Source organism: Centruroides sculpturatus, unplaced genomic scaffold (genome assembly GCF_000671375.1).
Source record: "Centruroides sculpturatus isolate CEXI.00-Female unplaced genomic scaffold, Cexi_2.0 scaffold116, whole genome shotgun sequence".
NCBI classification, from domain to species: Eukaryota; Metazoa; Arthropoda; class Arachnida; order Scorpiones; family Buthidae; genus Centruroides; species Centruroides sculpturatus.
The window spans coordinates 850,433-876,219 of NW_019384401.1; the positions used below are offsets into that span (position 1 = coordinate 850,433).

A 25,787-nucleotide genomic window follows, 5' to 3' on the forward strand; every position below is an offset into this window, starting at 1 on the left:
AATTTGAGTAAACTTTATTAATACAATTACATGTAAATTGGTGATGTTTTAGATGTACTAAGATGACAATAGACTCCTTTCCTATTTTACTTGAGCCCATCCAGAATAAAGCTCATGTAAGCTTCATCTGTCATGAGCATTTTTCTCCATGAGTCTTGCTTAGAAGCAAGACTCAGAGGACTCATGATATTGCCAAACTCTCATGGAGTTTGGCAATATACTTCTTGTGAGTAAATATATCTTTTGCTCACCCAGGACAAATTACATGTTAAATTATTATAATTAATCATATCATTTTTGTGTTTTAATTCTCCAATTTATTAACATATTTTTATAACTTTAATAAATAAGAAAGTATGTATTAACTGTTAAATATCATACAAAAACCAAAACTTTTGATGTTTATTTTACTCATATTCCATAACAACATGTTTAATATTTAATATGTAATTAATGATATTTTTATTTATAATTTGTAAAAAAAGTGTAATGTATAACAATCATGTAATAAAAATAATAAAAAATAATTGATACTATTTAAAATACTATTGAAAATATTTAAATTAAAGAAAAACAGACATTATTTTGTTTTAGTTTATATCTTTATTTCAGATTTGTAATCTATATTTCACAATTTTGTCACAAATATCAATTCTAAACATTAAAAAAAAGTTGACAGTTTGGCACTTTATATATTTTCTTTATTGATAACTAAATTACTGAACATTAATTCAATTCTAATACAATTAAATCTATGCTAATGACAAAAGATTTGTTTCCAGTTTTATTTGGAATGATTATATTATAATATATTTATATTCATCTTGGCTAACTATCATAAAAAAAATCAACAAAAGATATATAAATGAATAATTTCTTTTTAAAATTTTAAACTTATATATGTTTTAATAGTAGTAATTGCATTGGTGATCATTATCAACAATTCTTACTTTGTTATATCTATGGCAGTGACCGTCACAATAAAATGGAAGCTCAGTTATCACAAAACGACTAGAAATAAAATTAAATAATGTGAAATTAATATGAAGTGAAATAACATATAAAAACATTAAAGATATAAGCAAGAAATTTATACACACTTTTACTACTGTCTTCAAAGCTTAAATAATAATAATAAAATCTATTATTGTCATTTCTATTTATTATAAGAATTTTAAAAAATTTGACTTAATAATAATAATTTCTAGTAATTTAATACTTTTGTCATGCTGGAACTGATGTATCAGAATTATGTGATATTTGATTTTTACTTTCTCACATATTCTCTACAGTACATACGTATATATACACACACCACTAAAGTACCAGAAAACTAGGATAGTCAATCCCACCCCTTTCTCATATATGTTTTTATCTATATACAAAGTGTACATAGCAACAGACATCTTTGGAAGTATAGAGTGATTGTGCAGTGAGAATGGCAAGTTATGATGATTTACGTGAATTTCAACATGGTATGATAGCAGGTGCTCTTGAAATGGGTCATAGCATTTCAGAGATACAGTTTGGATTTTCATGTTTGACCATTTCTAGAATATAACTTGAATACAAGAATTCCAGCAAAACACAGAACTTACAGACATAATGTGGCTGTCAAAAAAGTCTCAATGATTGTAATCTGCATTGCCTATTGAGAATCATTTCAAGTGATATACAAGCAACACTGGCACAAATAAAATCATAGTTCAATGCTGGAGCCTCTACTAACATCAGCTTGAGGACTATACAGCATTCCCTGTATGATATGGCCTTTAACAGCCAATACCCATTGCTTATCCCATGACACAGAACTCTGTGCCTTGTCCGGGCTCAGGCTACTACCACTAGACACTAGAAATGAGTAGTCTGGTCTGACGAGTGATGTTTCCAACTGATTTGGGCAGATGGAAGCGTCTGCATGTAGAGAAACCCCCATGAATCAATGGATCTAGCATGTCAACAAAGGACTGTACAGACTGATGGTGGCTCAGTAATGATATGGTATGTGTTCTGCTGGAATGAATTCAAACCCATTATAGCTACAAAGGTTAGAGTGGTGAACATTGTTAATATCCTTGCAAATATGTTACACTCATTCATGTCATGTATTCACTCTGATAGGTTTTTCCTCTTCCAACATGAGGATGCAACAGCACACAATTTCACAGCCACCAAATTATGGTTTGAAGAACATTCATCCAAGTTTGCAATCATGAAGTGACCCCCTTGTTCTCCTGATATGAACGCTATCAAGTATATCTGGGATGCCGTGTATGATTCCATTCAAAGCAGAGATCCACCACCTAGGAATATTACAGAATTGTGGACTGTTCTTCATGTTCATTGTCATGAGTCCTCCTTAGAAAGCTCAGAGTTCATGCCCCATTGTATTTCTACAGTTCTATGATCCAGATGTGGATCTACCAGATATTAGATAAGTATTCGAGTTTTTCTGGCACTTCAGCGTATATGCATTATACATAATATATAAAAATATCAAATTCTTTTATTTGATGTTTTTCATATATACAAGGTGTAACAAAACTAATGGTCACAACTGTAAGGGGTGATAGACCTTGCCAGAACAAACAACTTTCACCATGCAATGTGGGGTCAGAAAATAAACAATGAGTCGCAAGAGGGTGCTTTCTCTGGAGTAGATGAAACATCATCTTTCGCAGAACCCATCATTTAGCTTCTGTTCATCACCAGAGATGCAGCATTATTTGAATGTGGAGAAGGCCAATATGCACCTTATGTACAGGACTGCAAACAGCAATGTTGCAGAAGCGGTAAGACTACCAGGAGCAATTTCCAAATTTTAGCCACGATGAGCCTGTCTCTTGGTCTCCCAGATCTCCCAATCTGTCCTGCCTAGATTTTTTCTCTGGGGACAGATAAAAAGCATCATTTATGAAACACCCATCGAGTCACCAGAGAACATTGTTGCCCGAATTAGCGTTGCAGCTACAGACGATTGTGAACTGCCAGGAATCTTCCAACATGTCCGTTGCCAATGTGAAGCCTGTATTGCAGCTGGTGGTTGCTCATTTGAGCATTTGTTGTAAAGTTTTCAATAAATGAAGATTCTTTGTTCTTTATTACTCATCTTTATTGTATTCTCCATTTTCACCAAGCAGGCACCCTCTCGCATCTTGCCATTTGCTTTTTGATTCACGTTGAATGGTTAAAGTTGTTATTTTGGCAAGATCTATCACCATCACCCCTTACAGTTGTGACCCCGTGTATATATATATATATATATATAAACAGAATTCTTGTATTCAATTTGAGGTATATGCCTTTATATATATACAGTGGTGATATTCGAAATATTTAACAAAGGGTTCGCTAACAGAAAATTTTTCCTTAACAATTTTTTTTCGCTCAAATGGTGCATTAGCAACATTAGCGCAAAAACTGACCTTAAGAAAATATAAATAAAAAAGTTGCGTTCGCAAAATTAAGTCAGTTAAAATTTAACATTGTTTATGCCAGAACTATATTTTTTTTATAAATAATAAAAAAGAGTGTTCAAAATGGTTTATTTGGTTCATATTTTAATATTTTTCATTCAAAATATTTTATAAACATAAAAATTGGCTTTTTTTTAATCAGAAAAAGTCATAGGGAAAGCAGTTACACAAGAAAAACTTTTTCTAAATCATTTATTTTATCGTTAGGTATTATTATAATAATAGATATAATAATATAAATAACAGATGTCATCGTCTCTCGAAATACAATATCTTTCTTATTTCGCTGTCGATAGCTCGACACGTGTTCCGCAGCCATCTTGCATTTTCTCGCGCGCGTGGGATTGTGGGATCTCTCTTATGACTGGATCTAGTTTCGAGAACTCTGTCGAGTCGATTGCGATTGAACCTCGTTTCAATCTCCACTGAAACGAGGTNAATAACGAGCATAGAGTCTTGATAAAGGTAAACCATATCCAAAACCAGCCTAGAAAAAATTATCATATGATATCATAAAAAAAATGAAATTAAAAATCAAAAATTTTTGGAAATGTACAGATTAACAATATTTCCAAAACTTACTAAAAGATATCAAAAACTTCAAATTTATGATTATTTAAGATTTAGAAAAATTTTTGAAATATATTTGTATTCTAGCTGAGATGCATGGCTTCATGCAGGAAAATGATATACAGATTAAGTAAAATTAATATATACTCAAAATCACAATATGCACATATTTAGTTAGTTTGAACAAATTTGCAACACATTAATGATTGTTCAACATGACTGTGCAGCAGAAAAATGAAGAGAAATCAATTTGTCAGATTTTTTGCTTGGAGTTGCATCACCAAGCAATCAATAAATTCAAGCCACATGTTCAGTGTTTGAAAAATAATGGCATCTAATAGATCTTAAAACTGAAGTCAAGGCTAATGGTCTTCCTTCATAGTTTTAAAGCAATTTCTTGGGTCAATGAAATTTGAAACAAAAAATTTCAAAATTGTACTTTTCTAACTTTGGTATTTGCCAAGCTTTTTTTAAACTAAATTTCACTGTTAAAGCATCAATTCATTATTCTTTCCTAGAAATCTATTGCATAATGCCATTGATTCATTTTGAGTCAAAATGTAATTGTTCTAAACTTCTTTGTCACATCTTTTCCAAACTTCCCATACCAGTGTTTTTCAACCTCCGTTATGTTACAATCATTCAAAACCTAATTATCCTGCATGGATATAAGTAGAGGAAAGTCAGGTAGCACCAGACACCTAAGCTTCTCCTCTATTATAAAAAAAATTTTACAGCTCAATTGGTCCAGATTACATTCCATACAAAATGTCAGTCTTATAAAAACACTGTTAAAACTCATTTTTCTAAGATAAAATTATTAATTTTTTTACACTTTTTACAGTCATTACATTTTTACCAAGTTTAATTTTGGAGGGTTGTATCGGACATGAGAAAAATCTGCAAGAAGAGAATTACTTTTAGTTTCACAAACAACTTTTTATTATTAGACAGAGTTATTATTGAGAAATTTATAAAAGTACAAATTACAGATCGTAAAACTAAGTTATTACATGATAAGAAAGTGATATAAATGAAAAAAATTTTAAAAATTATCAGTCTGAAAATTTAACAATTCATTTTAATGAAAAATGCATTTTGTATTTATTTTTTTGGTAATGCAAACATCACGTTCATAAAAAATCTGTTTCCTTCAAGATCAGCGCAATTTTTGTGAGCACACAAATCCTACATTGAATCCAGTCTTTTTCAAAGGTTTCACCACATATGATGCAATGAGTCTCTTGGTCTTCTCTCTTTTCTTGAACCGATTTAGGCCTATTTACTGTTTTCTTCCTTTTTTTCTCTTTATGTAGACAATTTTCCCCCAGCAGTTTTCTTTTAAATGCATAAATTCTTTCTTTCCTTTATTCTGCCATAGTTTACCCATATTTTCTTGTAAAACAAAAACATTCTGTGAGAATATAATTCTTATCAATTTTAAACTGTTTCCAATACAACCCATAACACCTCTGTCTCATACAAACCGCAACATTCTTGTCTAATACAATATGCAATGTATCTGTCCGATACAACCCGAAACATCATAGGACAAAACATCGGTTACCACATATGTATTAGTAAGCTTAAGGAGATTTCAGGCCTACAACTTAAAGAACAATAAATGTTGTTTTCAACAATAAAGAAAAAAACAAACTTATTCTCATTTTCGGGCAAGCTATGACTACCAGAAGTCATTCAAACCTTCATTCACTCAAAACACTATTAAAACTACCAAATTTTCTGCCATGTGTCAACAACTCTACTGATTGACTAAATATGGCAGGAATCTGAACTTTCTTTATTTACCCAACATGCTGGTGTTTTTACAGGTTCTGCCACTTGCAGCAAATGTTGGAAACAATGTTTGTCTGATACTAGCCATCATCCGGTACTACCTGACCCTCCCCTATACTATATCTATCTCCCACATTCCATCATCAAAGATCTCAGAAATTAAATGACACTAATATTCTCTGTGACAACTATTTCATGGATATGTTTACACCAAAATAATTACATAATAAAAATTTACACATCAGTTCATTCAAAAACTTACATTTTTTAACATAACACCTTCATCTACTCATGTCTTCAATTAATGTAATCTAGTTGGGTGAAGTAATGTTGGTTGGAAATTGCCATTAATTATATAGGTTTACATGTTTCATGAATCTGCAAGGTCATAGCTGGTTTTGTTTTAATTCATACTGAACATGAAAATGATGCATATTTTTTTCAATCACACACAATTCTCCCACAAAGTAGAAACACTTTAATTACTTTGAATTAACCTATGAATTACATAGTAAAGTAGTGGAAAAATTCAAACTTTGTGCAAGTTTTTACTACTTATCTAGTATATACTAATATGATCTAGTTTAGTTAAATTAGTTTAATATAAAATCTAAAACATTTCACATTTTCAAAATCATAGATTCAATTTTCAGAACAATTATAATCACTTAAATAATACATTTGAAAGTTAATTAAATTCATTTGGTAAATTTTGTGTTAGTGAAACCCTAGATAAAATGAACTATCAATATATAATCTTGCAAAGTATGTTGTATCATCCACAAATTATTTCCAAGATCGAATGATGGCATATTGCAATTTGTTTAATAATGAATTCTATTAATGTTTATTTGTAATTCCTGAAACTCGCCATCAATTGGCCTTGGATATAAATGAATTATAAACAAGTCTATTCAAAAATAGTAAAAGAATTTCATTTGTTAATTTCAATATAGAATATTCATATTCAATAGTTCATATAATTCTACCTTAGTAGCATTAGTATTCAGTGAACCATATGAACTTATAAAGAATTTGAGTATTTATTTGGATATATTTTTATATTTTATTTCATTGACTTTTATTGAACAATCATATATTTACTTCTTACCTCCCTAGTGCTTATGTATCACAGTTGTAAAGTGTCTTACATTCAGAGGAATAAGAGAGTGATGAGTATGAAATGGAGGAGTACTCCAATCATGGGTACCAAGTGCATTTTGATAATGCTTTCTTGAAGTTTTATTAAAAACTGGTAATAATTCATTTGCTTCATTAGATAGTGCCTGAAAAAGATGGATAGAGTTTAAATTGTTTAATAATTATAAATCAATAAAATTACAATAATTAATTGCATACTCTACCTTCAAATATATAATTGCATCAGTACCATAACCCTCATAAGATGTAACAATAAGATCTCCATGAAAATAACGAGCATAGAGTCTTGATAAAGGTAAACCATATCCAAAACCAGCCTAGAAAAAATTATCATATGATATCATAAAAAAAATGAAATTAAAAATCAAAAATTTTTGGAAATGTACAGATTAACAATATTTCCAAAACTTACTAAAAGATATCAAAAACTTCAAATTTATGATTATTTAAGATTTAGCAAAATTTTTGAAATATATTTGTATTCTAGCTGAGATGCATGGCTTCATGCAGGAAAATGATATACAGATTAAGTAAAATTAATATATACTCAAAAATCACAATATGCACATATTTAGTTAGTTTGAACAAATTTGCAACACATTAATGATTGTTCAACATGACTGTGCAGCAGAAAAATGAAGAGAAATCAATTTGTCAGATTTTTTGCTTGGAGTTGCATCACCAAGCAATCAATAAATTCAAGCCACATGTTCAGTGTTTGAAAAATAATGGCATCTAATAGATCTTAAAACTGAAGTCAAGGCTAATGGTCTTCCTTCATAGTTTTAAAGCAATTTCTTGGGTCAATGAAATTTGAAACAAAAAATTTCAAAATTGTACTTTTCTAACTTTGGTATTTGCCAAGCTTTTTTTAAACTAAATTTCACTGTTAATGCATCAATTCATTATTCTTTCCTAGAAATCTATTGCATAATGCCATTGATTCATTTTGAGTCAAAATGTAATTGTTCTAAACTTCTTTGTCACATCTTTTCCAAACTTCCCATACCAGTGTTTTTCAACCTCCTTGAATATGCAACCCCTTTACAAGTTAAAAAAATTCTGGCAAACTCCAAGGCCCTATTAAAACTATATCAGTGATTTTAAAAACTATATATTTAATTTTCTTTCTGATGAGACCTAAATATCAATCAAAAAACCAATTGTACTTTAAAATAAAAACGCAAAGCCTTCTCACTGAAATTGTAGTTTTATTTATTGCAGTGTAGGACCTACAAACACTTGTCTTTTTCTTTTACCTGCGACCCCCGTGTAAAGCTTTTGGTTCTTACCCGCGACCCCCATGTAAACCTGTGGGACCCACAGGTTGAAAAAAACTGTCCCATACAATATAATTGTAGAGATTAAATTCTTGTAAAATTAATTTGAAATTAGTTACATATATAAATCCAGAGATTTTTGTGGAAAACTAAAAAATAATTCTTCACAATTTAGTTCAAAACACACAAAACCAAACTAAAAATCCAATGCAGCATAATTTGACTTAAACAAAATTCAGTATCAAAAAAATTCTGGTGACAGACAGGTTTAGACTGGCAATGGTCATATATCCAGTATTGCAAACATTCTGTTCAAACGACAGGAAGACCAATCAAATTTTATTTGATGAGCTTTCACTGATGTTTACTTTTACTTGTTAATGATCACAACATTACTATATTCATATTTCACCAAAGCAGAATTTACTATATTTAAATTTACTATATTTGGTGTGATGAACATTACTATATTCATCACACCAAAGCAGAATTTACTATATTTAAAGACCTGATAAGATCCAAATGTAAACCATTATACTTGCAATCAATATCATAATTCTATCGAAGCTTTTAAAATAGAATTATTTTAGAAATAAAAATAGTATTTTATCCTTCCTTTCTAGGGCTAACCTTAATATAAGTACAAAGTTGGTATAAATTGGTTCTGCTGTTCTCACTTGATACTCAGAGACAGACATATTTAAATTCAAATATGTATGTAGAGCATAATTCATAATTTTACAAAAAATATTAAATATATATTTTAGGAAATGTTACTGATGTTGAGTTTATTTCTAAATACATTTGTTAATATTTAAATTTAATTCCACAGGTCTCTCACCTAAAATCAGGCCCCACTCATTGGAAATGATAAAATAAATTTAGTCAAAAGACTAAATTTATTTTATCATTTCCAATGAGTGGGTTCCAAAAACTAACAATATTTAAATATACAGAAGGTGCTGAAAGTGATAACCTTGATGTCTGTGCAAATTTGCACACACACAATTATGTTCAGACTGACATTATATAAAATACTGAGTTAAAAGCTATTGATGTCAATATCAATAGCTTTAATACTTCTGCAAATGGTTTCCTTTGGTTTGAATATAGTTCTGGGAACAGTCTCATACACTTTCTTTTAAATATTCCTATAAAATTTACATCATTAATGTTTCATCATCTCAGTCAAGCTAATTTTAAGTAGAACACTATGTACAGTACAAGCAAAGAAAAGATAGCTTATATCAATATTATAATTAACAACATATTCTCAAAAAGTAAAAGATTTTTAAATTTTTTAAAGTATGTTTGAGTTTTTATAATTTATTGACTTAATCTTTTAAAATTAAGTCAATAAATTATAAAAAGTTTGCTCAAAAAGTTGCTTAACTTTTTCAGCAATATTCAGTGGTGCCCTCTGTTATCATATTGTATTTTAAAAACTTTTTATATTTTTAACTACTATAAAATGGCAAAAAGCTTAATTTTGAGAGTAGGGACATGTTTTATAAAAAACTGTAAATGCTAATAATGAGTAAAATCATCATTAAATCTGACCCTATTGGAAATACACATGATCCCCTTTATCTCCCCACCCTCTCAACTTTTAGGGTCGAATTATAAACTCTGTAACGTAACTGTATCTGTAAGCGTATCCATATAGCGTGGTTATAAACTCTGTATTGTATCCGTATGGCCGTACCGTATTCCATAAGAAAAGTTTGGATTGATCAAACTTTTACGGTAGGGATATGGAGAATTGACCAACTGCACATGCGCTAAGTCGCCATCAGTTGATGTACAATTGGAAGTTGTGCCGGAAGCAACTGGCGAAACTTTGACAAATTGATGGAAACGTAACTTTTGACCGACAATGCTGCTTCTGAATAATATAAAATTTTAAGGTAAGAATTACTTTTGTCATAAAAAAAATTAGAAAAATAATAAAATGAATAAATAATTATAGTGTTAGATCTAGCAGTAACTACCGATGATTTTGTGCATGCTCACGATGGACTGCTTCGTAAACCGTAAAAAAGTTTGTTACGGAAAAGTCCTTACGGTAGTTTATAACTATTGCTATAGATATCTAGTGTAGCAAACATTTACAAATACAGATACGGTTACGTTACAGAGTTTATAACTTGACCCTTAAATCACCAAACTTTAATAGCATCAATCTTCCTAACAAACAAACCTCTCTGCAAAATTTCAGAAATTTTCAACAAAAAGCATAGGAGTTATTAAGCTTCAAAGAGGATGAACAAAATCAACTTTCATACATAAAAATACACAACATTTTGCCATTTCAAGGTCTTAAGTCCAAAAATGTAAAAATCTTGGGGTCATTTTTTTTATCCTAAGTACAGCGTCGATTTTCCGAAAGTCAATCATCCGAAAGAATTCCAGTCAGCAAATTTAAATTTTTGCCAGTACTGTGGCGCCTCAATCTTTGGCTATGTCTTGGGCTACTCAAATATTTTACGTTTTTGATACTAAATTTATTATTTTTTATTTTTTTAATAGCATAATTTTTTATTATTTTTATATTTTTCAATATATTTATTTTGTTTGTACAAAATAAAAAAATAATTTTTAACGATACAATAGTCTTTGTTAGGCTTATCAACGAAAATTCAACGCAAAGCGACACGCAATGGATAAAAATTTCGACATCGGATACGTTAAACTATTTTTTCATACGTAAATCAGTTATCCAAAATATCAGTTATCCGGACAACCCCAGTCCCCAATTGATTCCGAAAATCAATGCTCTACTGTATTTCCATACCTTCCTTGTTATATATAACAGCCAGGAAAGTAAAAAAAAGAAGGATAAGTACTACAATTATTTCAAAATTAATTTTTTCAATATTGAAAAAATTTTATCAATCAAAATCAGCAAAATTACTAAATTATGAAAATTCTTTTTATAAACAATCTTTTCATAGCTTATATTATATTAAAAACTTACTAATGGTGCTGAATTATCGCCAGAAGTTGATGGTTGTGGAGCTGTAGAATACATATATTGAAAAAGAAGTTCAATGGTTGATCGTGAAATGCCACCACCCTTATCAGATACCTAAAATAGATAAATCAAATTTTTCTTTTATACACAGCCTTTTTATTATTCAAAAATATAACTGTCAATATAAATTTTTCTTCTTTCAGCAGAAAATCAGAATAACTTTCTTATCAATCAGGATGCAATCTATATGAATGTAAATACCTTAATTGTTAGATCCTCTTTTCCCTTAGCAACTAAAACATGTAATGGTGGATATGAATCTGCTGCAGTACCATGATATTCAACAACAGCACGCATAGAATTCTATATAAGACAAAAAATACCCAATATAAAACACATATTGGGTATTTTAATTTTATTTGACACATTTAAAAAAGTTTTCTCACCTTAAATAATTCAAATAACATGTGATAGAGATGAGAGGGTACATATACAAAACTAATGGGACTATTAAAATCTAGAGCTAAAATATAAAAGCCAGAATTATAGATTTGTCATTGCTTTATTTTATTATGAATTTCAGATTTCTAAAATATTTTTTGTTTCTCATGTAAAAATTATAATGAGACTTGTTGTTTAAAGTTAAAATGCAAAATAAAAACTTTTTATAAAGAAACAAAATCAGAAAAAAAATCCAACAGTATTTGGTTATTTTTTACACTAGAATTTTTAATTACTAATACTTTTAACCTAGAAATAATCATATCAACACCTCAATATTAAATAATTAAAAATTCTAGCATAAAAACAGTTATCTAAAGTCCAACAATGTTTGGTTATACAAATGATATATAATGGTGAGTTCAATAGAGTTCTATATATTTAAAATTTATTTGGTGTATTTTTTTTTTTCTAAAAGAAAAAAATGTAGCTTATAATTTAATTTTTAGTATGATAAATAAAAAAGCACCATATAAATTTTAAAAATATAAACAGTATTACTGAAGTTTATTAAAATGAGAATATTTGCTAATTCTAGTTTTAGCAAATATTCTCGTTTGAAATGACAGAATTAATTAGTGGAAATGCTTGCAAGACATTAAGTAACAATACCTATAATGAGATCATAGGCCAATTAAAATGTTATATTTTTTTCAAAAAAAGTCCAATATTGATTCCTTCAATTTTATTCCAGTTTTTTAAAATTTTAGTTTGAATTTATTAAGCATCTTAAAATATATACTAGGTATACAAGAAAACTGCAAAATTACAATTCTTTATATTAATTTTCCATTTTTTTTCCATTCTTATCTTCATAGATATAAATTTATTAGTACTGTTTAGAATAAAACTTTTTCTATTTAAAATCTGTCAACCAGTTTTTAAATATTGTATTTTTAATTGTTTTGGGCTTGTCACTGGAGAACTTTTAGACTGTTTTGCATGTTTATGCAGAGGTGCAGACTCTAGAGAAAATTCATCTCTGCAGTGGAAGATTGTCATTCCTGGTAATTGGACATGGCAAGAGTGAAGACATTTTAGTCTTTCTATGTATTTTTATTAAAGTACTAATAAACATTTGATTGTACCATTTTAATGAAAATAAGAATAATTTTCTTATATTAAAATAAAATATTACTTTTTACCATTATGTTCTTCAATAAATAAATTTGGTGATGTTAGGTAATATTGATCACATAAAAATTTTGCATTTTCATATGCATCTGAAAAAATAAAATTTATAAAATAATAAATAATAAATTCTTAAAAAATTTACTAAAATACAAATAAGTTTATAAAATAATTTTGCTTTATTTTAAAAATTATTTATTGTGACATCATCAAATTGCCAAGCTACAATTTTTAATAATCTTTTAATTTAAAAAAAAATCAAATGACTTCCAGTCCAGGGACAAAAATCAAATTTTCTCCCAAAATGCATCATATTGAAAAAAATATCCTTAAGACTATAAAAATATTCATTGCAATAAATTTCTTATGCATTCTTAAATATATTTATTTATTACAAATAATGTAATTTATGTGTAAATTGTTCTATGAATTAGGAATCTTTTCTAGGTGTTTTGTATTAATTTACCTTCAACAATCGTTGATATTCGGCAGTTTGGATCGAGACATCCAATATGACTTGAAGGAACACTAACATCATCTCCAAACAACAATGCTAATAGATAAAAAAATTAATTTATTAGATCTTTATATATATAAAAGGCATCCAGAAAGTAAAGATACAAAGTGTGTGACAGAAGAGAAAACACCATTATAAAGATGACAGCATTACCTTGTCTAGCATACACTTACATGACTGCTTCATTAGTTAAAATTACTCTCAGTGACTTAGTTGTGTGTTATGTGAATTCATTCCAAAATAAATGTGCCAATTCAAACTCCCACTCAATATGAAATGCATTCCATTTTTCAATATCTCAATATAGAAAGAGAAACTCCTGTAAAAACTCATCAACAAATTATTGGGCTGCAATTTATTTACAGTAATAACGATGTTATGAACAGGCAGAATTGTTGTAAACTGTTGATGAGAATTTACTGTAGGAACAACTAAGGATGAGGTTTATGATGAACAAAGAATCAATAGGTCATCTTTGAGTAATTATAAAATTGTTGAAAAAGCTAAAGAAAAACTAGAGTGACAGGGATTTAACAGGCAATCATTCCTGAAGTATCCAAGTCCTTTTTCATGAGATTTTGAGAAGAAAGATTAAGTTATTTCAAGCTACATGCCCAATGGGTGTCTAAAAAACCCATAAAAAATTAAATTACTAAATTTTTCTCAATTTTATCATACACTACTTAGAAGGCAATAAAGTCTATGACTTCCATAGTAACAGGAATAGGTGAACCAGAAGTGCAGAATATGTCCAATCATGCAAACTAGGTTTGAAAGAAATTTAAAAAATTCTGGAAAAATTTAAATTAATAATAATATATAACCATATTTTTTCTGTTATATATATATTATTAAAATTAAAGACAAAGTCTGCCCAAAAGGGACCATCATTTATTTCTTGTGTTCCAGACTACACATTCATGGCAACAGACCTTCCCTTAGAGGCTACATGCTGCCAGAATTTTAAAAAAGTCCTTTAAAAAACACAAATATATCAATATATTTGTGTTTTTTAAAGAACTTTGTACTTTGTCTTTAATTTTAATAATAATAATCTCCATTGGACAAAAAAATTTACAAAATAATATATATATTTATATATGAAAATATAATAAAACCATGTTAAATAAAAATTTTTTAAAATTTATATAGTAGCATCTTGACTAAACTATTGACAATAATTCAAGAAATGCAGGAATCTTGTACTTTAAAAGTGAAAATGATACATTGTTTACTTTGTTTCTGAAAGTTCAGTCATTCATTGCATCACTGCCTACTTACACAATTATGCACTTGCAGTAAGGAGAAGTCTGACTTGCTTACTGAATCATGGTTACAACTTTTACAAAAAATCAAAACTGAAATGTTTAAAAAGAACTGAGAAATTAAAATCCAGTTTCATTTCAAAGCTCTTTTTGATGCTATTTAATGGAAGAAATTTTGTGTTGGCTTTGAATTAAAATGAAATATTCACTCATTCCACAAATGAAAAAATTATTCAAAGTAATTAAAATACTTTTTCTGAATTGTTTTGACTAAATAGTTGTATAGACATTTTATTGTCATTTTTTAAACATTATTTTCCTGTATTTTTTTTATCTTTTCATGGATTTATCTATATATATAAAAATGAATATATGTCTGTCTGTATGTCCTTCATGCATTTTATCCGATTGCCATCAAACTTTGGAAGTTGTTTAATATACTCCCGCGAAAGTTTCTGGCATAGTACATTTATCCTACGATGAATGGCGCGAGTGTATATGAGCATTTCATCGTGAGTTTGATAGATTTCAAATTGTGATGACCATTTCCCCCCCAAAAAAATATCTCTATATATGCATTTGTGAACTGTTATTTACAATATTTGTAATAANCATGTTAAATAAAAATTTTTTAAAATTTATATAGTAGCATCTTGACTAAACTATTGACAATAATTCAAGAAATGCAGGAATCTTGTACTTTAAAAGTGAAAATGATACATTGTTTACTTTGTTTCTGAAAGTTCAGTCATTCATTGCATCACTGCCTACTTACACAATTATGCACTTGCAGTAAGGAGAAGTCTGACTTGCTTACTGAATCATGGTTACAACTTTTACAAAAAATCAAAACTGAAATGTTTAAAAAGAACTGAGAAATTAAAATCCAGTTTCATTTCAAAGCTCTTTTTGATGCTATTTAATGGAAGAAATTTTGTGTTGGCTTTGAATTAAAATGAAATATTCACTCATTCCACAAATGAAAAAATTATTCAAAGTAATTAAAATACTTTTTCTGAATTGTTTTGACTAAATAGTTGTATAGACATTTTATTGTCATTTTTTAAACATTATTTTCCTGTATTTTTTTTATCTTTTCATGGATTTATCTATATATATAAAAATGAATATATGTCTGTCTGTATGTCCTTCATGCATTTTATCCGATTGCCATCAAACTTTGGAAGTTGTTTAATATACTCCCGCGAAAGTTTCTGGCATAGTACATTTATCCTACGATGAATGGCGCGAGTGTATATGAGCATTTCATCGTGAGTTTGATAGATTTCAAATTGTGATGACCATTTCCCCCCCAAAAAAATATCTCTATATATGCATTTGTGAACTGTTATTTACAATATTTGTAATAATTTTTGTTTAATCACTTTATTTCAACTATTTTTTGCTAATTATGTATTCACTCAAACTTTGTTAAAACTTTAACTGTATCCCGAACAACAACCGAATTTGTNACGATATTTGTAATAATTTTTGTTTAATCACTTTATTTCAACTATTTTTTGCTAATTATGTATTCACTCAAACTTTGTTAAAACTTTAACTGTATCCCGAACAACAACCGAATATGTAGGAGGAAATTCGCCTATTTTACCGATCTAGGGAGCCTCTTTTCTAAATTTTAATATTAACTCAAAATAATTTAAAAAGACAAATTACAATAAAACGGTTTATTATCCAACTATCAGAAATTTCACAACATGCCAAGGAAGAGAGGAAGGAGCAATTAAATAATTAAAATTGTAAAGGATTAAAAAAATATATATAAAAATGGGGAATATCACACTTCTGACAATCGCTGCAAGTGTGTGGGCTAGATTTGGAGAATCCGTGCTTCTCACAGGGACAACTGTATGTGGCCATCTCATGCATCGGAAAACCTTCTGATTTATTCGTGTGCGCACTAGATGGAAAAACAAAAAGTATCGTGTATCCACAAGCACTCCAATAAATAAATAGAATTGAAACAATACTTTGAAATGTTTTCCCAATGAAAATGAATAATAATAATAATAAGTTTCAATAAAAATAATAAAATGTAAATTGAATTTTATCATAACGAGTTTGCTTGAATTTCGTTTCTTCTGAGATCGCAGCAATGCGCAACAGGTAAGCTAGTTATAAAATAAAAAACATTGTCAAAATATATTTTAAAGAATCATGAAAATATGGCTGTGTTTAAGCACAATCTCAGTAATCCAACATATATGGGACAAAAACACTGTTGCATTAAGAAGATTGTTAAATTATTGGACGTAAGGTAAATTCAAAGGTTTTTCATTTGAAAAGAAAATATTTGTTTATTTGCATTATATTAACACACTGTATTAAGTTGGACTACTAATCAAAGCATCCAAGAGCATTGCCATCATTAGTAATCAGTGTTGATAAGCTAGTGGATTCTCACTAAATATAGTGGAAAATAGAAGTGACCATGGAATATTTAGTGAAAGGTACAGTAATTTGGTGAGTAATTTTCGAAGACTAATTTTTATATCTATACAATATTATGTTATAAGCTAGTGTATCTTAATTTAGTAGCCTAAGATGATGATCCTAACAATCTTTAATACTGTGATTAAACTTAAGTATTCAAGTTCAGGCTTAATACCAAGCTATGTTTAGTTGAGAAGTGTTTAAATTTAGTGGAAACTGGAGTTTGAACTAATCAAAAGTTTTTCTATGACTTGGAAACAGTTCCAGTAATATCTAAAAGTGACTATTGTCAGATTATTGGATGTGAACATTAGCAAACAGCCATATTACCAAGATTGTACCATAATAAAAAGTCAGTCAAAAACTTTAAAAGTTTTTTTTTTGCAAAATACTTTTCCAGAAAAAAAATTATACAATGCCATTGCCATAAAGAAATTGTGTGTTTTCGGATGTCAAAATATCCATTAATGCTAAAAATTGGTCATTCTTGGCATCAGTGACAACTTAAATTTATTTCTATTAATCAACATATTATGGTAAGTCAGTTTTGTAATTGCATGTGCTATCTTGTGATGATGACATATGCTTAAATTAAAGCATTATTTTAATTTAAAAAATTTTATGTTAGTATTGCATGCCACATTATAAGATTGAAAATTTTAAATTAAATAGGCCTAACTATATAATAACAATTATTAATTAGGTCATAATTCTTGTTTTATTTCGTGTGTTTGTGTAACAATTTTTGAGGAAATTTTGAGTCCTGAAAACATTCTGCACCCTGGGTGAACATATCCAAGAGTAAACAATTGATGCAGAGGTATCAAATTCTCCCAATGCAAAGAAATTCAAAGCAACCACTTTAAACATCTCTTGGAAGCAAAAGGAAAATTTTTTTGTTTCATTTTATGTTTTAAGGGACTGCCATAAATGCTACAGCCTAATGTGAAATAAAAAAAAAAAAGGTTGGGTTTGAAATTCAGAGTAAAAGAAAAGAAATGCTATCATATGGTGGCTGTTTACTGCACAACAACACAATCTGCATACTGCATAAAACACCCAAGTAATTATTGTAGATTCAACAGGAATGTTTTAAACCATCCAGTTCACAGCACCAATTTCACTCCAAATAATTTATGTTTGACTTTTAATTTAAAGATATGTCTAAATGACGTAAAATTGGATGAATATAACATGAAAAATGAAATCACTAAATGGTTTTGTAATCAGATAGCTGAATTCTATGATATATATATACAAAATCTCATACCCAGACTAAACAAAGCCTTGACAAACAGAGATAATTGTTCATTTTTTAAGAAGTGATTATATTCAAAATAACTAAATATATGCATTAATAGCTTTTATTTGATGTTATTAAATTTTTTTTCAAAATTCATTGTTTGTATCTTTACTTTCGGGATGGACTTATGTGCATGCATATAAAATTATAATTTCTATATGAATAAACTAGTAAACTAAGAAAGAGCTTACTATGTTGATTTATAAGCATTCTTATAGAAATACGACTCATATAAAACCGATCTAAGAAATATTGAATACTGTGTTCTGTCTGTTGATCCAATTCATGACTATCTTTCAATTCAATGATACCTTGAGCCATTGTATGGACAACATTTGTATGTCTATTATGAATTTTTACAAGTGTCTTGCAAAACCTAATAACATGTAAAAATATAAATAAAAAATTAAATACAAATTAAATTTTACAAGAAATTTAAAAAAAATTAAAAATAAGTGATATTATAATATGTATGAGAACTTTATTATAACTTACTTTTTTAAAATATCAGGTCTAAGAGCATCTACTTTTTCAAATTCTAAAATTTCTTCAAAACTTTTTTCATACCTATGAAATATTTTTAGTCATTTATATAATTTAAATCACCAAAAATATTAGATTTATAATGACAGTTCTTAATTTACAATTTTATCCACTTATATAATATTTATTAAAAAACTTTTAAATAATTATTTAATGGTCTAAATAAAATTTTCATTATGTTTAGTTTTCACAAAAGACAAACTTGTGAAAAGTTTGTCTTTATTGTGCTTTATTTCCATAAGTGCTTTAATTCAAATAAACCAAAAATACAATTTTGATGTTAAGTACAAAGTCACAATTTCATTCAATTTAGAAATTTTAATCGTTGATTATAACTGTATAACTAAATAATTTAAAACATAGAATAAGACTTATCAAATATAACTATTGTAAATCTAAAAAGTCACAAGATATAAAAAAGAATTTTTCACAAAACAATACCAAATGTGTAAACTAAGCAAATTTGATTTTATAATTTGTCAAAAACTAACTTCTGTCAAATAAAAATTACATAAATACAATTTTTCATATAAAAATATAAATTATTAATTATAATAACCTTAATAATTTCAGCAATTTCAAAAGAATTTTCTCAGATTATTTTATATACACAGTAGAGCATCAATCTGAATACCAATCAACCAAAACATTGGTTAACCGAGTGTTCCAGTCAGAAAATTGAAATTTTTGCTAGTGCTGTGGCAATGCAGTACTCTTTCCCTCCATGCCAACCTAAACTGTAGGCCCACTTTAATGTACTACTTTATATAAGTTATGTATTTGTAAGACATATGATACAAAATATATACAGTACAGTTTTGTGTTTAATATATTTTTTTGTAAATGATCAGTTATCCGAAAAATCACTTATCCAAACAATCCCAGTCCCAAATTGTTTTGGATAATCGATGCTCTACTATACAAGTATGATTTAGGAAAATAAATTGATTGATATATTTTGTGAATTTTCTAAAAATGATTACATATTTATGGTTAGATTATTATTAATTAATATACAATATACAATAAAATTAAACAATATATTATATCTTGAGGCAGAGTGTTATCAAAGCCTCTTCTATGTGACTTACAGAATTACATTCATTCTCGAAATCTGTTCAATCAATTTTGATAAAACTTTGCCATTTTCCATTAATTACTATGAAGAATCCAAAAATGAAATAAAAAATGAAGGTTCATAACTTTTGAAGATACAAGGTCCTAACAAGAGCATTTGTGACAAAGTGATATTGTGCAAGTCGTGCAATGTCCCAAGGTCTATGTGCACATCTATGTGGCTTATAGAATTGAGTTCATTCTCAAAATTTGATGGGCTGATTTTGATAAAACTTTGCCATTTTCTATTGATTGCAATGAAGAATCCAGAAATGTAATAAATGTAAATGAAAAAAATTGGGGTCCATGCTTTCTTTTTTTCAATATAAAGTAGGGTCAAAGTGACAATGTCCTTGCTACTTGAAGAATTTAGAGGTCAAATAAAAAAAAACAACATTGCATAAACCTAACAGAAAATAGACAAAAAATAAACAATCAAATAGACACAAAAAAATAAACAGAAAATAGACACAAAAAATAAACAGAAAAATAAACAGAACACAAGAACAAAGCAATTAACATTGCTTGTTTTTAAGTTTTGGTTTTATTTGTTTACAGTAATGTGACACTTGGAAGATCTGCTGAGGGAGAATGCCTCTCAGCAGCTCTTTTATGAGAAACTGTCTACTATTTAGGTGTTACTAACATGAAAAAACCAGGAAAACTCTGTGTAGCCAGCCTGTTGGCTAGGCATGAACTCACAACCAACTACCAGTGTTCAGTGGTTTTTATCCACTTAGCCACTGGTGGCATCAATTGCTTTTGTTCTTGGATTGCCTCTCCATGTTGGTAAGTGCAAGTGTAGTGCTCCGCCACTTATTGGTTGTTGTTAGTAATGTATGTGAATATTATTTGTATAGTTAATATTCTTTGTACTTAGCGTAAGTTATTATGTCACACTGTATCGGGTTTTCTTGTGTTTGTCGTCCATTTGGACACGTCCTCCTTACTTTGTACCTCCCTCCTTTGTGTAAAACCAGACCTCTGGATTGGCTACCCAAGAGGTCACGTGAGGGTAGCAAGCCAGGATATAAATAGCAGGTCCATGTGTGCAAAGACACCTTTTTTTCTTTCCTTGGGAGGAGTTCCATTCGAGAGAGTTTTGATCAGCGCCATCGAGGAAAGTCGGAACCGACTGGAGCGAGAAGGAAGATTCGTTCGAACATTGAGAAAAGGGAGATAGAACCAAATCTCAAGTGTGGTATACACGGAAAGAATAGTGTGGACAGAACAATTAAGGAAGATAGAGTACCTGAGGTATCGACGGAAGCGAAGATTTTCCCCACGTGTGATAGCTGTTGGTCCGATTCCTGATTGTTTAAATGCCAGATTTCCAGGAGTAGACTATTATGAAAATTCTTTACGTGTTATTGTAAACGAGTATGAACCTTGTTATGCTACGCGAATAAGGGAGAAGGAGATTGAAGGGATGAGGGATATTTGTATTCGGGACACGTGATTGTGTAATGAGAATTTTTTTCCGAGAGTTCACATGAGCCGTATTGAATAAAGAGATATTTTGTAAGCCGACTAATCGTGTGTGTTAACCTGGTAGGCCTCGGTCTAGTCAGAGACTAAATCACAAGGATCGCCTCTCCTATGGCTAACAAATGCAAAGATAGCCTCTTTCGTAACAGCAAGTATAAAGTTTACCTGTCTTCAACCATCAGGTACAAGGATCACCTTTTCTGTGCTTAACAAGTGCAAGGATTGCTTCTTTCTTTCTGGCTCCAACTCAATTCTATTGCAATACAAGAAAGTCACATGATATCCTAGTTAGTTATAATAAAAAAACTATAGGTATTTTGAATTTACATACATAACTATGCAAACTACTAGACCAATTACTGGTCTAGTAAATGTGCATGTAAAACACCACTGTTAAACCTTTACTTCTGGTAAGAAATAATACACAAACGAACAAACATGTTCAATCTTGATTAAGATCAAAAATGACATAAAAAGATTTATCAATAGTTATGTATCAGAAAATTAAGATTACATTTTCATATTGTATTAATATCTATTTTAAATTTGTTAAATTATAAATATATTTTTCATTATTTAACATATTCTTTGCATTGCTTACCAACTTTGTACTAAAGATACGGAGGGCATTCGTAGCAGATGTTCAGGTAACAATTGAATTTCTTTCATAATATTTGCTAGACGAACAGGAAGTTCTTTTCGTAAAAATACAAATGATGTTTGCTCACATGCTTTCCTCCCTGAATTAAGTAAAATTATTAACATCATTAATATTTTATCTTTGACATTTTGAATCTAATAATATGTATCAAAATATTGAAATATCTGTTCAGAAATAATTATTAAATTTATAAATAGGAAAAATTATCAATTTATTATAACAAATAAAACTAATAAGCTNGTCAAATATGAAAAACAACTGAGTACAAATAAAGTTCTTGTTTTATATTTTTTTTATTAATTGCAACAGTCATGGGAATTAAACTGCAGACATGGAAAATGAAATCATACAAATATGATTAAAATGTAATGAAAGATAGTAAAATAAAAGAAAGAAAAATAAGAAAAAAATTTAGTAGGTAATACTTATTTAATGAGGAAATTAGTCAAGATAAGATTTATAAAACATTTACACATTAAAATTAATTAATTTATTAAACATATTAGATATGAAAGGAAGAAACTTTGAAATCCATTTAAAAAATAAATAATTTTGATATATAATAAACATTATCAATTTATATATAACTGATATGATGAAAACATAATAAATGTAATATTTTCTAATTTATTTTCCAAATTCTTTATTAGAGTACGTGCACAATTAAATAAACTCCACTACTTCCCTAGTACTTTTGAATGATCAAGCCTATCAGCTCACTCCTATGAACAAAATTACCTAAAAGTGCTAAGAATTATGGAAAATAGTAAAGTTCCTTTTATTCTCCTCTACATACAATAAATTGCATGTTAGCAAACTCATTTTATGGTTAAATGAAAATATTAAATAAGAATAAAATGTAATTATCAAAAATAAAATGAATTTTATTTATTCATCGAAGAAATTTGCTCAAAACTACTTTCATTATAAATATATCTCAGAAATCTTTGCAGCATAATAATGCTGATAAATATTTAAATTATTATAAAATATAATTTATACTTTAAAAAAGATATCATTACCAATTTTAAAAATAAAGATAAAAGATGAAACGGAAGATAAATCACTATTTCCAAAAAGAAATTTGGAAAGATCAAATTAAGCATCTTATGATGCTTCACCTATTTCAGTTCATAAATTTGTAAATTATATTTTTGGCTAAGATAAGTAATATATCATAGATCTAATAGCATCCAGGAAATGTAAATTTTGTAATTATTCACATCACATGTTTTAAATGTTGAAGAAAAGGGGAAAAAAATTTATGTGAGGATAAGATATTTTTAAACACATTTTATATTATTTTGAAATAAACTCTTTTTACTCTAATTTATTTTGAGCCTCTCGATATTTAATACAAGAAAATGTTTTATTGAAAGAAGTTGTCAGAATAGTTCCTATTTAAAAAAACCATATTAATTAAGATACATCAATTCAATGGAAAAAAGTTTTTCTTCTAATAGATTAATTTAACTTAGTCATTCCAAGAAATTTTATTTTTACATTTGTTAATAATAATTTACTTCCAGAACACTTATAGAGATATCAATATCAGTTTTTTAAACAGATAACTTAAATAAAGTTATCAAACTGCAGAAAATTTCTTATCATATCTTGTTAAGCTGACAATTAAAATTTACAGACACTTATTTACATAACTTATATATTTTATAAATATAACTTCTTAACATTTTATTATAATCCATTTTTGCAAAAGAAAAAAGAATACAATGAAATGTAATTTTAATTAACTATGCAAACAATTTTAGAATACTCACAACATGTATTTATGTTTATGTTTACATACAAAAATAAACTCTGTCTTTATGATATAAAATGAAATAAAGACAATATTAAGTTTAAAAAACAAATATAATTACAATTACTTTCAATGATAATACATAATCATTTTCTTCAGATGAAAACAGAAAAAGCTATTAATAGAATAAATAGTTTTTAAATTAAGAACTTAACACAGAATCTTAGATTGTCTTTATTTCATCTCTTAACACCAGAAAGACGGTCTTTACTCCTAATTTTTACACGTATGTATGTATATGTTTATATTTATTTGTAGAACTAGATTAGATATTTTAGTTCAAAAGACAAAAATTATATTAATTAGAAGCTATTGATATCAGTTTTCACTTGAAAATAATATATTTTTCTCAAGTAGTCCATTCCTGACCCAAAAATATAATTTGTTTACACAAACATTTTTAAAGTTCCACATTTTATTGGGGGCAAATTTTGAAAACAAAAACAAACTATTTCCTTTAAATGCACACTTCATATCTGAAATACTAAAAATATAATATAAAGAAAAGAACTTATACAGAGATATATAAAACACATTATGAACATAAAGATATTTCAATAGCATCTGTTTACTAAAATATAAGACAAAGATTATTAATAGATCTTATTTTACTTTTGACAAATAGTGAATGCTAATGATAAAGAAAAACTAAATGCATATTTATGAATGATAAATCTGGCTTTACAAAGTTTCTAATTTAAACTGCGATTGTTCTGAAAGAAAAATATTTTTTTAAAAATTCTCTGAACATTTAACAGGAAAATATACAGTATACATAATGCGTATAATAACGCTGTATTTATAATGAATTGTTTCCTGTAGTTAAAGACGCAATACATTGTTTTTAAAACGTAACTGACAATGAAATGCACATTTTAAAAAGAATTGACGTCACGGAGCAGAATAATGTATAAAAAAATGGCTTAAAATCCAAGGTGTTTAGAGGAAATGCCCACTTACCGAAATCGATGAATTGCTTAATTGATAGAGGAGATGGATTAAACTGAGAATAATAATCCAAAAGTTTCGAAAAATTCTTCAAACAGATTCTTGTTAATCTCATTTTGGGAGTTTTAATAATTTCCAGACGAGAAACAAAAGTGCTACATCATCTGATAACAGTTTTGTTCTTCCATCGAATCTCTCTCTCCTCTAAATGGCAAAAAGCCCAATACAAAAATCTCCGTTCACACGTCACGGTTTCTCCCCGTATCTATTCGATTCGAATTTTTTAAAATTTTATTTCATTTTATTTATGTAAAATCGCTTTTATAGTCACTAGTAAATTATTCGAATGCCCCTTCGCCAATTTTGTGAAAAACGATGTTATACTTTACAGCAAATCATCAAAAGGCGCCGATTTAAATGAAAAATAGTATGTATTTGTCTTCGGAGAAAAAAATTTTATATTAATTACGACGAATTTGCAGTTCCCAAATAATTAAGAGAAATATTTTTAAAATGTGGATTTCGATAAATGGTCGTCTATTAATTTAATTAATTACGTGTAATTTTTTTAGCTACTTTTGGCCTCCTTTCTACAGTGTTGTACTGTCAAACTTTTCTCCGTTAATTATATATACAACAGTTCGTAACCTCGATTGAAGAAATGACTTTAAAAAGTTCTGCAAATAGTTTTTAATAGTTCATTTACCTATTTAGTAAGTGGGCTTATAAGTCCAAATTCATAATATACTAATATCACTAAAAAGTCCACGTAGAAATGCTTAT

General features: G+C 28.2%; 1 protein-coding gene across 2 annotated transcripts; it reads right to left on the reverse strand.

Annotated features, from left to right (window-relative positions):
• Window positions 1–628: 628 nt before the first annotated feature.
• LOC111618672 (pyruvate dehydrogenase (acetyl-transferring) kinase, mitochondrial-like) lies at window positions 629–25,379 on the reverse strand. Of its 2 annotated transcripts, XM_023360236.1 has the most exons (13): window positions 25,017–25,379; window positions 22,178–22,316; window positions 18,925–18,996; window positions 18,621–18,805; window positions 13,357–13,443; window positions 12,905–12,982; window positions 11,705–11,781; window positions 11,520–11,621; window positions 11,262–11,372; window positions 7,208–7,321; window positions 6,955–7,129; window positions 1,101–1,120; window positions 629–1,011 (listed from the first exon to the last, which is right to left on the reverse strand). In XM_023360236.1, the coding sequence occupies exons 1-11, from the start codon at window positions 25,117–25,119 to the stop codon at window positions 6,959–6,961; spliced, it is 1,239 nt and encodes a 412-aa protein (XP_023216004.1). In that variant the 5' UTR covers window positions 25,120–25,379; the 3' UTR covers window positions 629–1,011; window positions 1,101–1,120; window positions 6,955–6,958. The 2 variants fall into 2 exon arrangements, with proteins under 2 accessions (XP_023216004.1, XP_023216003.1); XM_023360235.1 differs by lacking the exon at window positions 1,101–1,120 and having other exon boundaries at window positions 958–1,011; window positions 25,017–25,378.
• Between the last annotated feature and the right edge of the window lie 408 nt (window positions 25,380–25,787).

Coding starts and splice junctions, on each gene's coding strand:
- LOC111618672 (XM_023360236.1), bottom strand. CDS start 25,119: ATGAGATTAACAAGAATCTGTTTGAAGAATTTTTCGAAACTTTTGGAT. Junction 18,806..18,924: donor AGACCTGATATTTTAAAAAA/GTAAGTTATAAT, acceptor ACATGTTATTAG/GTTTTGCAAGACACTTGTAA. Junction 13,444..18,620: donor AATGCTTATAAATCAACATA/GTAAGCTCTTTC, acceptor TTTATCTATTAG/CATTGTTGTTTGGAGATGAT.